Source organism: Python bivittatus, unplaced genomic scaffold, assembly GCF_059951505.1.
Source record: "Python bivittatus isolate LINGU-HERP-01145 unplaced genomic scaffold, Pbiv_v1 ctg000690_np1212, whole genome shotgun sequence".
NCBI classification, from domain to species: Eukaryota; Metazoa; Chordata; class Lepidosauria; order Squamata; family Pythonidae; genus Python; species Python bivittatus.
The window spans coordinates 18,557,961-18,573,684 of record NW_028277096.1 but is presented as its reverse complement, the minus strand read 5'-3'; the positions used below and the strand labels follow the sequence as shown (position 1 = coordinate 18,573,684).

General features: G+C 40.7%; 1 protein-coding gene across 6 annotated transcripts in view; it reads right to left on the bottom strand.

Moving 5' to 3' along the window:
• The window catches only part of ACACA (acetyl-CoA carboxylase alpha), a 237,437-nt gene that overhangs the window by 178,048 nt on the left and 43,665 nt on the right, over nucleotides 1–15,724 (bottom strand). For all 6 annotated transcript variants that reach the window (XM_088152435.1, XM_088152437.1, XM_088152436.1 and 3 more), the window contains 5 exons: nucleotides 14,462–14,671; nucleotides 12,470–12,640; nucleotides 9,487–9,648; nucleotides 8,325–8,488; nucleotides 820–970 (listed from right to left, as the gene is read on the bottom strand). In XM_088152435.1, the coding sequence (XP_088008561.1) occupies nucleotides 820–970; nucleotides 8,325–8,488; nucleotides 9,487–9,648; nucleotides 12,470–12,640; nucleotides 14,462–14,671 (858 nt within the window). The remainder of the gene's footprint in view (nucleotides 1–819; nucleotides 971–8,324; nucleotides 8,489–9,486; nucleotides 9,649–12,469; nucleotides 12,641–14,461; nucleotides 14,672–15,724) is intronic.

Genomic DNA, 15,724 nt, shown 5'->3' with positions numbered 1-15,724 from the left:
ATCATTGCTAAGGATTCTGGGAGTTGAGGACCACATATCTGGAGAGCTATCTGCTCTATCCTCTCCTTCTCAATCCTTTCCTGAACCAAGACTTTTCATCAAATCATTCAGTTGGAAAGGACTTGGAGGTCTCCTAGTCCAACCCATTTCTGAGGGCAGGAATCCTCAGACCATTCCAAATGGCTCTCCAACATTTGCTTGAAAACCTCCAGTGATGGAGTATCCACAACTTCAAGAGGCAGGCTTAATATTGCTTCATAGCTTTCAGGAAATTCCTCCTTCTTTCAAGTTTGGATCTCTTTCTGTAAAGCTTCCAGCTTTCGTTCTTGTTCTGTCCTCAGATACTACGGAGAATAAATCCATATCCTCTTCCCTGTGACAGCTCTTCAGATATCAGAAGATTGCTATTAAATCTCCTTCTCTTCCTTAGGCTAAAGATAGTTTCTTTAGCTGCTCTTCATAGGCTTTAGCTTCCAAGCCCCTCACCAACTTTGTTGCTGTTTTCTGTATTCTTTTCTGCACTGCCAATATCCTTTCTTAACCTCCTATAACTATGCTTTCTTCCTCCTTCTCCTTTCTCAAGTGCCTCCTGCATTCTTCCATTCACAATCTGCCCTGCCTTACCTGGAGGCCTATTCTATCATCTGGAGAACTTTCTACTTACCCAATGGCAAACAGAACTGCCCAACTGGACACATCTGGAGGGTCCATCAGCATGAGTTCTATTTAGCACAGTGTACAGGCAGATAATTCACATGATAATGCAACCGTTTTTCTTTTCAGATACATTCCATCACTTTCTGTACAAGAAGATAATACCTGCACTTTTTCTGCAATGAGCCGGTCCAGCCAACCAGTGTCAATGCTGTTCTGCTGAAAGCTTTCCGTTTCAAGCAGCTTAATTAAGTACTCCACAGTGGTTCTGAAGTCCCCTCGAATGGACAGCTCCTTCAGAGCAACAACCATGTTTCTGAAGATTTAAAAAAAAGTGAGTCAAGTCTGAAAATAAGCTAGAGACCATCACCAGAATATAGAGTCCTTGGGGTTCTCTGAGCTTGGTTGCTTTATTGCAGACGTTTCATTACCCATCTAGGTTACATCAACAACTAGCACTGAAGATGTTACCTAGACAGGTAATGAAACGCCTGCAAGAAAACAACCAAGCTCAGAGAATTCTAAGGTCTGTAGTTCAACCGTGACCTACATTCTCTTCTATTGGTATCACCAGAATATCTTTCACTTCTGCTTCATCCTGGAGGCCCCACCCAGTCCCTGGTCCCTGAGAGGTCTGTAACAAAATCTTTTATTTAAGCACTACCCTGGTATCTACGCTGGTGATAAATAACTACACACAGATGAGTATAATATAATTCCATGCAAGCAACTGAGCCAAAGGAGACCACCCCATTCTTCTTCTGCAATCAGCACAGAAATCAAGAGGTCTAGAAGAAGAACAGGGAACATCTTCCATGTCCTGTTCTGCAGAGGCAGAACATTGCTAATATTTGTCCCAGTTAGTAAATTTGCAAGTCTGTTCAATAGATTGCTAACATTAAAGGTGGATCAAAAATTAAACACTTTGAAGATTCATTTGGGATTTAGTTGCTTAGATTTGATTAGATTGAAGCACCATAAATTTATGTATGTATTTGGTTTTACTGTATTTTTATACTATTTTTATTCTATTTTAACTAATATTTATTTCTTGTTTTTATTGTAAACCACCCAGAGTCACTTCCTCATGAAATGGGTGGTGTCTAAATTTAAAATACAAATAAATAAAATAAATAAAAATAAAGGCGCTTGTACAGGTAGTCCTTGCTTACCAACGATAATTGGGACGGGAAAGTCCATTGCTAAGCAACATGGTTGTAAGGCGTGATGTCATGTGATCATGCTGACTTACAACAGCAGTTCCAGCAGTTCCAGCTGCCATTGTTAGGTGAATCCCATGCGGTCACACAATGTCACACAGTCACATGAACACCATTTGCGACCTCCTGCCGACTTCCCCATTGACTTTGTTTGTCGGAAGCCAGAGGCAAAGGTCGCAAATGGAGATCACATGACTGCGGGATGCTGCAATGTTGTAATTGCAAGCTGGTTGCTAAGTGCCCAAATTGCAATCACACAACTGCAGGGATGCTGTGACAGCTGCAACTCCAAGGACCTGTCGTAAAGTACCCCTTGTTCAGTGCCGCTGTAACTTTGAACAGTCACTGAATGAGTGGACATTAAACAAGGACTACCTGTAAATAAATATTCCCTGGTCTCTTCCACAGTGTCACATGGTCCACATTTAAAAAAAACAAAAACTTTATTATGGCCTTTGGGCCAGAAAACACAACAATAAAATACATGGACCTATAACTATTACTAAAACTTTTAAAAATGCAATAAAATTACATAAAATACATTGTTATAGTAACTGTAGTACAAAGAGCAGGGGGAATCACCAAAATTTGTGCTAAACGTCAACTGTAGGTAGGGCGAATACAACAAATGATAGCACAAAATTGGGCAACCTGGAAGGATCGGTCAGGGTCCTGGTCAGATAGAAGCAGTGACAGATAGACATTGTGCTCTCTACCAGGACAGTTCTTTAAAATGGGAGATAGATAGATAGATAGATAGATAGATAGATAGATAGATAGATAGATAGATAGATAGATAGATAGATAGATTCCCTATAGAAAGAGCAAGAAAGGAGCATATGGCTTAAGGATTTCACAGAGCCATCCTCACATGGACATAAGCCCTGCTGAATAGGGATGTTTTTGTACCACCCCCACAGAACTACAGAGCATAGGACATCCAACCTGGCCAAGGTGAAAGCCCAATGAAATTTCAGAACTGGAATTGAAGAGAGATGAGATGATGGCACGTGTCTACGCTGTGAACCACTGGCTTTGACAACTGAGGCAGCTCATAAACTGAACACCCAACCTACCCAATACATCAAACAATACATTCCTAGTATTCTTTTGAAGTCCCCAAATATCTGGACCACACCAGGCTGACCAAACCTTCAAGTCAGATCCTCAACAACCTCAAACAGATTGGGTCTCCAACACTGTCACAGTGGCATCACTCAATGGGCAAAACATGCTTTTCATGTGAAGAACCTTTCCAACCATGGAAAAAAGTCATTCCTGACAATCATCAAGAGTCCAACAGAAAAGCAAATTTTCTCTGAGGGTTGCTCGTAAGAGACCAAGATCAGAGAATTATAAATTTTCAAGGACTGAAGCCATTTACAGTCATAGTGGGTAAATGTCAGACTGACAACAGCCAGCCAAACTGAAACATTCAGGTTTTACTTACATTTTATTATCTAATCAGCAATATATTAATTTCTTCTTTCATTATATGTTCTCTAAGAGGGTTTTTTTTAACTTTTCTTTTCTTGGTATTTCCAAAGTTCTCTCTTACAATTTAAGATAATAACTTAATTAGTTTTTTAAAAGTTTCTTTAAAATAAACTTTAAAAAAATATATTTTTCATCTTTTCTCCTCAATTCCTTAATTCTTTTTTATAACAGATCTACAAATCTGTTCACAAGGGGATATGAAGACATGATCTGTATTTGGCTATGGCGGCAAGGATTTTCAAGGGAAGACTATATTTTTCTTGATTTGGCTTTTGAAAGTCTTTGTAAAAAAAAACCCATTCTGATCAGCAAAAAACTGAGCACTTTGAATCACTAGAGGGAGCCCCTGTACAAGGAATAATTGACTTGAGACTTTTCATCTTCATTTTCTTAGAGAAGAACTCTTGTTCTCGAATTGTATTTTCATACTCACGTGAGAAAAATAAAAACATTTAAATTTAAACAAAGACAGTAAATTTACTAGATTTTAGATTTACTTATTTCCCATGTTATGAAGATATTAAATAAAATAATAAATATTATTTTATAAGGATTCTACTGTGTAACATTACTAGTGTAAAATTAACAGAATCTGATATATTTGTAATCATAAGGGAAAGCTGTTACACAGAGTGATTACTTGGTATACTAGCTTTTTTAAAGAGTTTAACACACTCAGATTAAGTTGCTGTTACAAGGTTTGTAATACTTTTAAGAGCTTTCTTCCATTTCTTGTGTCTCTTATTACATTATGCAGATTGTTATATAACATTTTGAAGAACTGATAATATTTTATTTTACACCCTACTTTGAAAAGTATAATATTCATTTTTGACCTTGTTTAATGAAAAAATATTCTAAGCATAAAATCACTTTTTATTTCCCACATATCAGCAAGAGAAAATAGAGAAAAAAGAGGCATGCACAGAACAGCCCAATTTCAGATATATTATAGGAAGTTAATAATTGCTTCAATCTATGCTCCAAGTGCTAATGCAACAAAGTTTTATGAAAAACTCTTTCAGTCACTTCTTGAAATTAAAGATGCTTTGGATCTTGGAGATATGAAAGAAGTTCCCTCTCCATATTTGGACCAATCCAATTTATCTAGAAGGAAATGTGGACAAATTCAGTTTATCAAAGCAATTTAGATGGTATGCTACTCCTGTTATTGATAGCTGAAATAGAGAATTCATTTTCTAAAAATGGTTGGAAATGCAATGATCAGGTCAGACTATTTTTATAAAACAAGAATAATATATTAAATTTCTATGCCACCCGATTCCCAGCGACTCTGGGCAGTTATTTGGTGGCAATACTGTAAAGTCCAACAATTCTGGAAGATGATTCATAACAAAATTAAACAAATTCTAAAAGTTGAATTCTCTTCCCAACCAACCATTTTCCTGTTACACATTGGTAAACCTCATATTCCCACAAAGTTGATTTAATTAGTTTTCCATATTGCAACAGCTGACAGAGCATTTTATACTTTTTATTGGAAATCATGAACTATTCCCTCTGTAGAAGAATGATAAATCAAACTGTGGGAATATGCTTCAATGTCTAAAATATTCTTATATCTGAAAAAAATAAACCTGATACAGAATTCAACTGGAAACCATTTTTGGACGATAATTCCACATACAGGCTTGTACCTCATCCAAATTTGAGTTTTTGTAACTAAATCCACCCCTTCATGGATCACTGCCTTGTCGTGGCGAAGGGGCTTGCGTAACTCAGTGAAGCCATGAGCTATACCGTGCAGGGCCACCCAAGACGGACAGGTCATGACAGAGAGTTCTGACAAAATGTGGTCCACTGGAGAAGGAAATGGTAACCCACTCCAGTATCCTTGCCAAGAACACCCCATGGACAATGTTAAAAGGCTAAAAGACATGACACCGGAAGATGAGCCCCTCAGGTCGGAAGGTGTCCAATATGCTACTGGGGAAGAGCGGAGGGCATTTCCAAGTAGCTCCAGAAAGAGTGAAGCGGCTGGGCCAAAGCCGAAAGGACGTTCAGCTGTGGATGTATCTGGAAGCGAAAAGAAGGTCCGATGCTGTAAAGAACAATATTGTATAGGTACCTGGAATGTAAGATCTATGAACCAAGGCAAGCTGGATGTGGTCAAACATGAGATGACAAGATTGAACGTCGACATCTTGGGAATCAGCGAACTGAAATGGACGGGAATGGGTGAATTTAATTCGGGTGACCATTATATCTACTACTGTGGGCAAGAAACCCTTAGAAGAAATGGAGTTGCACTCATAGTGAATAAGAGAGTGGGAAAGGCAGTAATGGGGTACAACCTCAAAAACGACAGAATGATCTCAGTGCGTATCCAAGGCAAACCATTCAATATCACAGTCATCCAAGTCTATGCCCCAACCACTGATGCTGAAGAAGCTGAAGTTGACCGCTTCTATGAAGACCTACAACACCTTCTAGAACTAGCACCAAAAAGATGTCCTTTTCATCATAGGGGATTGGAATGCTAAAGTAGGAAGTCAAGGAGTAATCGGAATAACAGGCAAATTTGGCCTTGGAGTACAAAATGAAGCAGGGCAAAGGCTAATAGAGTTCTGTCAAGAGAACAAGCTAGTCATAGCAAACACTCTTTTCCAACAACACAAGAGACGACTCTACACATGGACATCACCAGATGGTCAATACCGAAACCAGATTGATTATATACTTTGCAGCCAAAGATGGAGAAGCTCTATACAGACAGCAAAAACAAGACCAGGAGCTGACTGTGGCTCAGATCATGAGCTTCTTACTGCAAAATTTAGGCTTAAATTGAAGAATGTAGGGAAAACCACTAGACCACTCAGGTATGACTTAGATCATATTCCTTGTGAGTACACAGTGAAGGTGATGAATAGATTTAGAGGATTAGATTTGGTAGACAGAGTGCCTGAAGAACTATGGACGGAGGTCCGTAACATTGTACAGGAGGCAGCAACTAAAACCATCCCAAAGAAAAAGAAATGCAAGAAAGCAAAATGGCTGTCTGATGAGGCTTTACAAATAGCTGTGGAAAGAAGGAATGCGAAAAGCAAGGGTGAAAGGGAAAGATATAAGCAACTGAATGCAGATTTCCAGAGAATAGCAAGGAGAGATAAGAAGGCCTTCTTAAATGAACAATGCAAAGAAATTGAGGAAAACAATAGAATGGGGAAGACTAGAGATCTCTACAAGAAAATTGGAGATATGAAAGGAACATTTAGGGCAAAGATGGGCATGATAAAGGACAAAAAAGGCAGGGACCTAACAGAAGCAGAAGAGATTAAGAAGAGGTGGCAAGAATACACAGAAGAACTATACAAGAAAGATCTTAATGTCCCTGATGTCCACGCTGGTGTGATCACTGACCTTGAGCCAGACATCCTAGAGAGTGAAGTCAAGTGGGCCTTAGGAAGCATTGCTAACAACAAAGCTAGTGGAGGTGACAGTATTCCAGCTGAGTTATTTAAAATACTAAAAGATGATGGTGTTAAAGTGCTGCACTCAATATGCCAGCAAGTTTGGAAAACGCAACAGTGGCCACGGGATTGGAAAAGGTCAGTTTACATTCCAATTCCAAAGAAGGGCAACACCAAAGAATGCTCAAACTATCGCACAATTGCACTCATTTCACATGCTAGCAAGGTTATGCTCAAAATCCTACAAGCTAGGCTTCAGCAATACATGAACCGAGAACTACCGGATGTACAAGCTGGGTTTCGAAGAGGCAGAGGAACTAGAGATCAAATCGCCAACATTCGCTGGATCATGGAGAAAGCACGAGAGTTCCAGAAAAATATCTACTTCTGCTTCATTGACTATGCAAAAGCCTTTGATTGTGTGGATCACAACAAACTGTGGCAAATTCTTAAAGAGATGGGAATACCAGACCACCTTACCTATCTCCTGAGAAATCTGTATGCGGGCCAAGAAGCAACAGTTAGAACCGGTCATGGAACAACCGATTGGTTCAAAATAGGGAAAGGTGTACGACAAGGCTGTATACTGTCACCCTGCTTATTTAACCTATATGCAGAGTACATCATGAGAAATGCCAGGCTGGAAGAATCACAAGCCGGAATTAAGATTGCAGGGAGAATCATCAACAACCTCAGATATGCGGACGATACCACCCTAATGGCAGAAAGTGAAGAAGAACTAAAGAGCCTCTTGATGAGGGTGAAAGAGGAGAGTGAAAAAGCTGGCTTGAAACTCAACATTAAAAAAACTAAGATCATGGCATCTGGACCCATCAATTCCTGGCAAATAGAAGGGGTAGAAATGGAAGCAGTAACAGACTTCATTTATTTGGGCTCCAAGATCACCGCAGACGGAGACTGCAGCCATGAAATTAAAAGACGCTTGCTCCTTGGGAGGAAAGCTATGGCAAGCCTAGATAGCATATTAAAAAGCAGAGACGTCACCTTGCCGACAAAGATCCGCATAGTCAAAGCTATGGTTTTTCCAGTAGTAATGTATGGCTGTGAGAGCTGGACCATAAAAAAGGCCGAGCGCCGAAGAATTGATGCCTTTGAACTGTGGTGCTGGAGAAGACTCTTGAGAGTCCCCTGGACTGCTAGGAGGTCAAACCAGTCAATCTTAAAGGAAATCAACCCTGATTGCTCATTGGAAGGATCGATAAGGAAGCTCAAGCTCAGATATTTTGGTCACCTAATGCGAAGAGAGATCTCTTTGGAGAAGACCCTGATGCTGGGAAAGATTGAAGGCAAAAGGAGAAGAGGACGGCAGAGGATGAGATGGTTAGATAGCATCACTGAAGCAATGAGCATGAAACTGAGCAAACTCAGGGAGGCAGTGAAGGACAGGAAGGCCTGGCGCAATATGGTTCATGGGGTCACGAAGAGTCGGACACGACTTAACAACTAAACAACAACAACAACTAAATCCATTCCTAATTGGACATAATTTCTTCCTACTTACGAGATGGCTTCTTCACGATTTTCTCCCCACGAGAAACAGTGACCAAACTGAGAGTCAGCAAACTCATGAAGTCCTCCTGCAGCGGCGACACTGAAATAACCCCAGACGTTCTTATTACTGCGAAAGTTCAGTTCCTGGACTGTTCCAGAACTGGGTTTAAATCCCTAGAATATAAAACATAACATTATTTTTAAACACACACAACCCCAATGACAGGATTGGAATTATTCATTTTAGAAGTCATTATTTCTAAGAGGGCAAAGGAAACACATTGCAAGATTCTACATCCTAGCTAATCCTATTTTAGCAGGTGCATTATAATGTGTATAAACATTCTTCTGGGCCAAAACAAGCAGAAATTGTACTAAATTGTTGAAACATAGAGTATTCTTCAAAGAAATCCATTCTAGCCCCCCTTCCAGTGACTACTGATCATGCTTGGTCCTCATTGTGGCATTTTAAAAACAATAATAGTAACAAGAATGGTGATCCCATAAGTTAAGTAGCGTCATACCTGAGTTATTCTTCAGTGAGAAACCTCTAGAAATTCCATGAGTTTAGATTAAACGGGAAAGTCAAAAAAGAAGACAGTGGAAAAGATAGAACTTCTGTACTTTTGCCAAGAAAACTAGAGGAGTGAATCCATAAAGTCCCCAGGAACTGAGCTAACTTTCAAAGGGCCATGTAAACCTAGCCTTGTTCCTCCAGGGAGAATGGTCCATAGTCAAGCCACCACCCTCAAGAAGACTCCTCCTCCTCCTCCTCCTAATTATGGCCCAACCTTCCTTTTGTTCCTCAAAGAGCATCTCCACCAAGTGATCTTAATACACTAGTTGATATTTGAGGAGGCAATCTTTTAAGAACTTGGATCCTCAGCTGGTAGGGTAAATAGACTAAAAAAGTAGACTAAAAACCTTGTTTAACATCCAGCAACAAATCTAATTCCCCTCCAGACCAGATAAGGCAGAAAGTGGAGCTGGTGGATTAAGACCTAGGTTTCAGCAAGGGAGGACCACCATAAATCATGCCTTTTATATTCCACAGAACCACAACTGGCTGCAGGTGCATAGCTCCATACATTCTTTAGATGGCTCTCTTCTGCTTTAGGAGATGGAACTTTGCAAGCAAAGGAGAGTAATCGTGCTCGTGCAGGAAGGCTCACCTCATCCGGGTTCTCACTGGTGATACGGGCTGCAATCACGTGGCCCCGCGGACAAGGCATGTGGGCCGGGTTGTCAAACTCAATAGGGGTGTCCCCCCAGGGGGCAGCCCCATACATGACCCGGATATCTTTGATCCTGTGGAGAGGAATTCCCATGGCAATCTGAAAAGAGGAAAATACAGTCCTTTTCATTCATATCTGTAATGGTTTTAATGGTTGAAATTGTTCGCTGCCCAGAGTCGCTTGAATTGAGATGGGCGGCTCTAGAAATTGCATAAATAAATACATATTTAGATGCACCGTACAAAGAACTTCCACTATCTCCACTACGCATAAGTCTCCCTGCATCTGTGTTGTGTTGTGTTTTTCTCTTTCTTCTCTAGAGCAGCTGAAAATCATCTGTAAGTATTAAACCAAGACTATGATTTTGGAGTCATTTGAATTCCTATTTTCTTAGCATCACAATGTTATAAAAAGCTGATTCGTGCAAAGGGATTCATCCTTTCATGCCCCATTGTGCAGTCAGGATCAGGCTACTTGAGGGACTGTCTCTCCCAGTGACATCTGCCCATCCCTCAAACACCCTTCAGTCCCTTCCTTTAAACAAGGCCATCTGATGGGACCCAGGCGGCGTGCCTTTTCTGTGGCAGCCTCTGGAATGACCTCCCCATGAAGATAAGGTTGGCCCAGACCTGTTGACCTTCAGAAAGACATTAAATCCTTGACTTTTTTCTCAGGGTTTGGGGCTGTGATGATCGGAGTTCCTGTCAGGGGGGTGGGGTACGAATGTGAGTTTCTGTCCTCCTATCTGTTGGGTTTTAATTGGAATTGTTTGTCTTGTTTTGTGAGCCTATTGGATATCTCACAGAGTTGCAATGTTTGAGTTGGACAGCTATATAAACTCTTTAAATTAATCACTCCATCACCAATAGTGATCATTTCCTGATGTATTTTGTGGAGACCTTGCCCTGGTACATTTAAATTTTGAGAGAAAGTTTTTGGCCTTACATTGGCTAGACCTCAGAAAGTTTTTGAAACTGGACTGAAACAATACAGCTGCAAAAGCAGATTTCCTCCCAAATTTTCAGTCAAAAATAAGGCTTAGTGCTCAGAGGGAGAGGGAGAGGGAGAGGGAGAGGGAGAGGGAGAGGGAGAGGGAGAGGGAGAGGGAGAGGGAGAGGGAGATGATTATACAAAGGCTTTTGATCTTCTTGCCCACAAACAAATTGTGGACAGCCGCTGAAACTCTGGGTATACCAGGCCCCCTCATCTGCCTATTGGAAAATGTATATGATGGCCAAGAAACAAGAATTAGAACAGAATATGGAGCAACTTAAATGGTTCAAAATTGAGAAATGTGCTAAGGTTGTATAGGGTCTCCTTATTTATTTAACTTGCATTCAGAATACATCATGGGAAATGCTAGGTCAGAAGAAATGGAATTGGAATTCGACTGGCACATCAGTGACTTTAGATATGCTGATAATGCTACTTTGATGGCCAGCAACAGACTTAAGGAAACTCTTACTGATGGTGAAAGAAGAGAAAGTCACAGCCAATCTTCTGCTCAATATTAAAAAAAAAAAAATCTAAGATTCTGGCAACAGGCAATGCTTTAATGGTATGGTTGTTTATCTGTATGGTTGTACACTGCCCTGACTCTGTAATGATTTGGTAGTGTACAACTAGAATAAATCATAACAGTAACAATAATCTAATTTGTTCATAATACTCTGGTTAAAGAGAAACTACTATGTGTATAGAAATGGACGCATATAATAAATGAATGAATAAAATAAATATCAAAGAGGAAAAACTCTACTTTCTTAACCAGGATAGACATCAATAGGTTCATCGTCCTTCTTGTTATACAGTTTTTATTAAGAATTTTTACATAGGTGCTGGAGAAGACTCTTGAGAGTCCCCTGGACTGCTAGGAGGTCAAACCAGTCAATCTTAAAGGAAATCAACCCTGATTGCTCATTGGAAGGATCGATAATGAAGCTCAAGCTCAGATATTTTGGTCACCTAATGCGAAGAGAGATCTCTTTGGAGAAGACCCTGATGCTGGGAAAGATTGAAGGCAAAAGGAGAAGAGGACGGCAGAGGATGAGATGGTTAGATAGCATCACTGAAGCAATGAGCATGAAACTGAGCAAACTCAGGGAGGCAGTGAAAGACAGGAAGGCCTGGCACAATATGGTTCATGGGGTCACGAAGAGTCGGACACGACTTAACGACTAAACAACAAACAACAACAAACATAAAGAAAAAATAGGAAGGAAGGAAGGAAGGAAGGAAGGAAGGAAGGAAGGAAGGAAGGAAGGAAGGAAGGAAGGAAGGAAAGAAAAAAGTGCAAAAAGCAAAACCGAGTTGGAGAAAGAAAGAAGAAAAAATAAGCAACTTCCAACCTTCTTTTCAACAATTCTAAACAAACTCATTATCCCTCCTCCCTCTTCGTATTACAAAGTCCCTTCAGGCCCTTTTGAAATCTTTTTTCAAGCATCAAAATCATAAATCATCACTTTGCTTTTTTTCCATTTTGAGCAAAAAGTCCATAAAAGGTTTCCAGTCTTTTATAAAAGTACAAGAGGTTTATTTTCCAAAGAAAGACTTCAGAAGCTCATGGTGACACCGCTCCACAAAGTGAAGTCTGCCTCCGTTACGCAACGCTTAAACATCAAGTACCAAAGTGCTCCACTCATCTGAAAACACACCCTTCCATTACAAAAGAACCAGGGAGCAGTTTTTTAACCGGCATAATGCAACCCTGTACTTTCCAAAGCCAGAATTCTTCCCTCGCCTTATCAGCGCTCTGATCTTGGTCCAAGTCCGTGACTCACTCCTTGCAACATTTGGACCGGCTCCCAAGAACTCTTCCCACCTCAAGATCTTGGACGAACTGGTTATTCCAGCTGAAGTCTGCAGATCGGCCCATGCTTGGCAACTAGCCTCTTCCTTCCAGCAAGTCTTCTCAACTTACCTGGAGTTGAGCAGAAGGCAGGTTCACGTCGGCCACCATTTCTGTACAAGGATGCTCGACCTGCAGCCGAGGGTTTAGCTCCAAAAAGTAAAAACTCCCATCCTGGCTGTAAAGGTATTCCACCGTCCCGGCACTGACATAGCCTACCATCTTGGCAAGTTTCACTGCACACTGAAAAAGAGAGAAAGGGCGACATCAAAACGGCCAGATATATTTTGAACCAAAACGTTCACACTGCTTCACAAGATCACTTGTTTGGGTATGTCTGGCCTTCCTACTCACCAGTTTCTGAGGTCAAGAGAATGGACAAAAGAAACTGAGACTTTCTTGTGATGGTGCTGAGACTATGGGACAGAGAATTACCCTTCTGCTTTCCTACTTATTTTGAGACTATTCATGAAAGCCATCTTGTTCCTATCAACTTTTAAAGCCTGAGGGACATCTCAGTAGGCAGCAGCACCATGGCAAGCTTAACTGAGCTCAGAAGCTAAGCAGGGTAAGGCCTGGTTAGTAGATGGGTGGGAGACCACCCAGAAATCCCTAGGCTACAGCCTAGACTTGGAAGTTGAAAAACACCCCAAAAGGTGACAATGGGAAACTTTTTCCATATTGTTCCATATTACTTCCAAGAAAGTACTACATAGGTGTGTCCATGAAATCTGCAGGAGTCAGGGTCAGCTCAAAGGAGATTTTACTTCTAAAAACTGGGCAAGCTTTTAAATATACAGGTAGTCCTCACTTAACAACCACAATTGGGACTGGCAATTCCATCACTAAATGTCACAGTTGTAAAGTGAAACGTCATGTGACAGCACCCGACTTACAACATCAGGTCCAGCTGCCATTGTGAAGCAAATCACCTGTGGTTGTTAAGTGTAACATCACGTGACCACGACTTCTAACTTACTGCCAGCTTCTCCATTGACGTTGCTTGTCAGAAGCCAACTATGAAGGTCACAAATGGCAGTCACGTAACTGCAGGACTTGACAGCTGAAAGTTCAAGGACCAGTTGTAAATCTCCTTTTTCAGTATCATTGTAACTTCAAACAGTCACTGAATGAGCAGTCAGTAAGTGAGGACAACCTGGATGTGTATGTTTGTTCCTAACTAGAATACATTTATTTTAATGGCCTGGCAGATTTTATCTGGGGATGGTATATCTCAACTGAATCTATAGTTTGTTTTTTAAACTGAGCTTAGATCAGTTTCATGTCCTTTGGACATGACTGGACCATGACTTTCACTACCACTACACAAACCAGCATCTGCAGGTCACATACTATGGAACTAATGCATCTAAAGGAGCCAGGTTATAAGATGCATCTGATCTTGACTTGGTAAGCTGCCTGGAATATTACTGAAAGTAAAGCTGGATAGTTATAAAATATAATTCCTAGCAATCAAAAACCTACACAGAGAAAATATGATCAAACTGAACGTTGTCTGCAGATTGTTCTAGATGAAATATGAGGCCATGCACAAACTTTCCTAAGTAGCCACAACACAGTCTTTACAAAGTTAGAGAGCCAATCAGATTTATTCAGGACTGAAGGTGAGTTGTGACCTAACCTAATGTTCTTCACATACATTTCATCAGGTTACTGAATTAACCCATTTTTGGTGCAATATTCTGAACCACAAATGAACCAGACAGGCTGAACCAATATCACAGACTACGCTACTCCCCCCAACGAAACCTAATTAAGACAAATACAAAACCAACTTAGCATGTTGCATGAATGCTTCTGCCAGATCTTTCCCTGACCTGGCTTCTGTGGGTTTCTCAAACTCTTCTTCTTTTCCTTCAATCATATTTCAAAGAAGCTCCAATGAGCAGATAAAAGGCAATATGGTAGACACATCCCTCCAAGTTTCATTTTATACAACAGCAACAACAACCCGGCCTTCAGACAACTAATTCTGACTCTTTTGCTACAGGTGTGAGGAGTAGGTTACAGTTCTCTCCCTTCAAAGGCAGAATTCCCACCCACCTGTTCCATGTGTTCAAAGACAGCCAATGTTGCAATAGATGCTGGAGCTTCCTCAATAATCTTCTGATGCCGGCGCTGCACGGAACAATCTCGGCCAAAGAGGGAGATGGCATTGCCATATTGGTCCGCAAGGATCTGGACCTCAAGGTGGCGGGATTGCTTGGCAAGACGCATCACGAAGATAGGTGATCCGGGCACCTCAGCTTGTACCTAAGAGCATACAAGCAGGCAGTGACCAAGCAACTAGATTTTTAGCAGAGGATTTTTGTGATGTTCTAAAGCCATTAAGAGAAAGACATTTTTTTTCAGCTCATTAGTTCACACAATGTAGTGGGAAGAGGGGATGGCCTTGAAGGACAGGAGGAAAAGCCACTATCAAGAAAATGGGCAGATTAAAAAAACCTGAGTCCGGGGCGGAACTGTAACCAGAGAAAGCGTCTCAGGCAATACCTTTCCTAGCTCTCACAAAGATTAAGAGAGGGAGGGGAGAAGCGCATTCTGACTCGCAAAATTAATATCAGCCCTTCAAAGTAGACCAGACTAAGAAACTAAAGTCACACAGGCCGATATTACTTTTATATAAAGTAATATATAAAATAAAGTATAGTTACTTTATTACTATAAAGATATAGTAATAGAATCTTGCAAATCTGATTGTGCTTCTCTCCTTCTTCCCTTTATTTTCATGAGAACTAGGGAGAGTCTTGTCTGAGATATTTTCTCATCTTATAAACCGGATTCAGGTTTATCTGACCGTTGACTTGGTGGTGACTCTTCCTCCTGTCCTTCAAGGCCATTCCCTCTTTCCACTACATGCAGCAAGCATTATTTATGAATAAGGTCAAAAGATTGACTAAGGCTTGGAAAGGACTTCAGGAGTTTCTTAAGGTTCCTTCCACTGCAATACAAAAGTCCGTGTACATGCATTTTCCCAACACTTCTCTAGTATCCCATGGGAAGCAAGCACAATGAGGTTCACTAGCATGACACTTTTCCATGCTGGTGGAACATGGGATATGTAGAAAGAACCTCCTGTGGAGATTTTAGAGATTCTAGAGGAACCTGTGATGAGCGCATCTTGCAGGCCTAAGATGATGAAAAGAAAGGAAAGTGGGAAAGTGGAAAGAACTAGCAATATGCTTCAAAAGAAGTCAAGATTGCCAAGGTCTCTGCTTTCAGGCCAAAGAAAAAGAAAGATTCTGGTCCATATGATTGCCAAGATGGAAAGCAGAAAGGAGCTTGAGGAATTTCAGAAATGAAAGA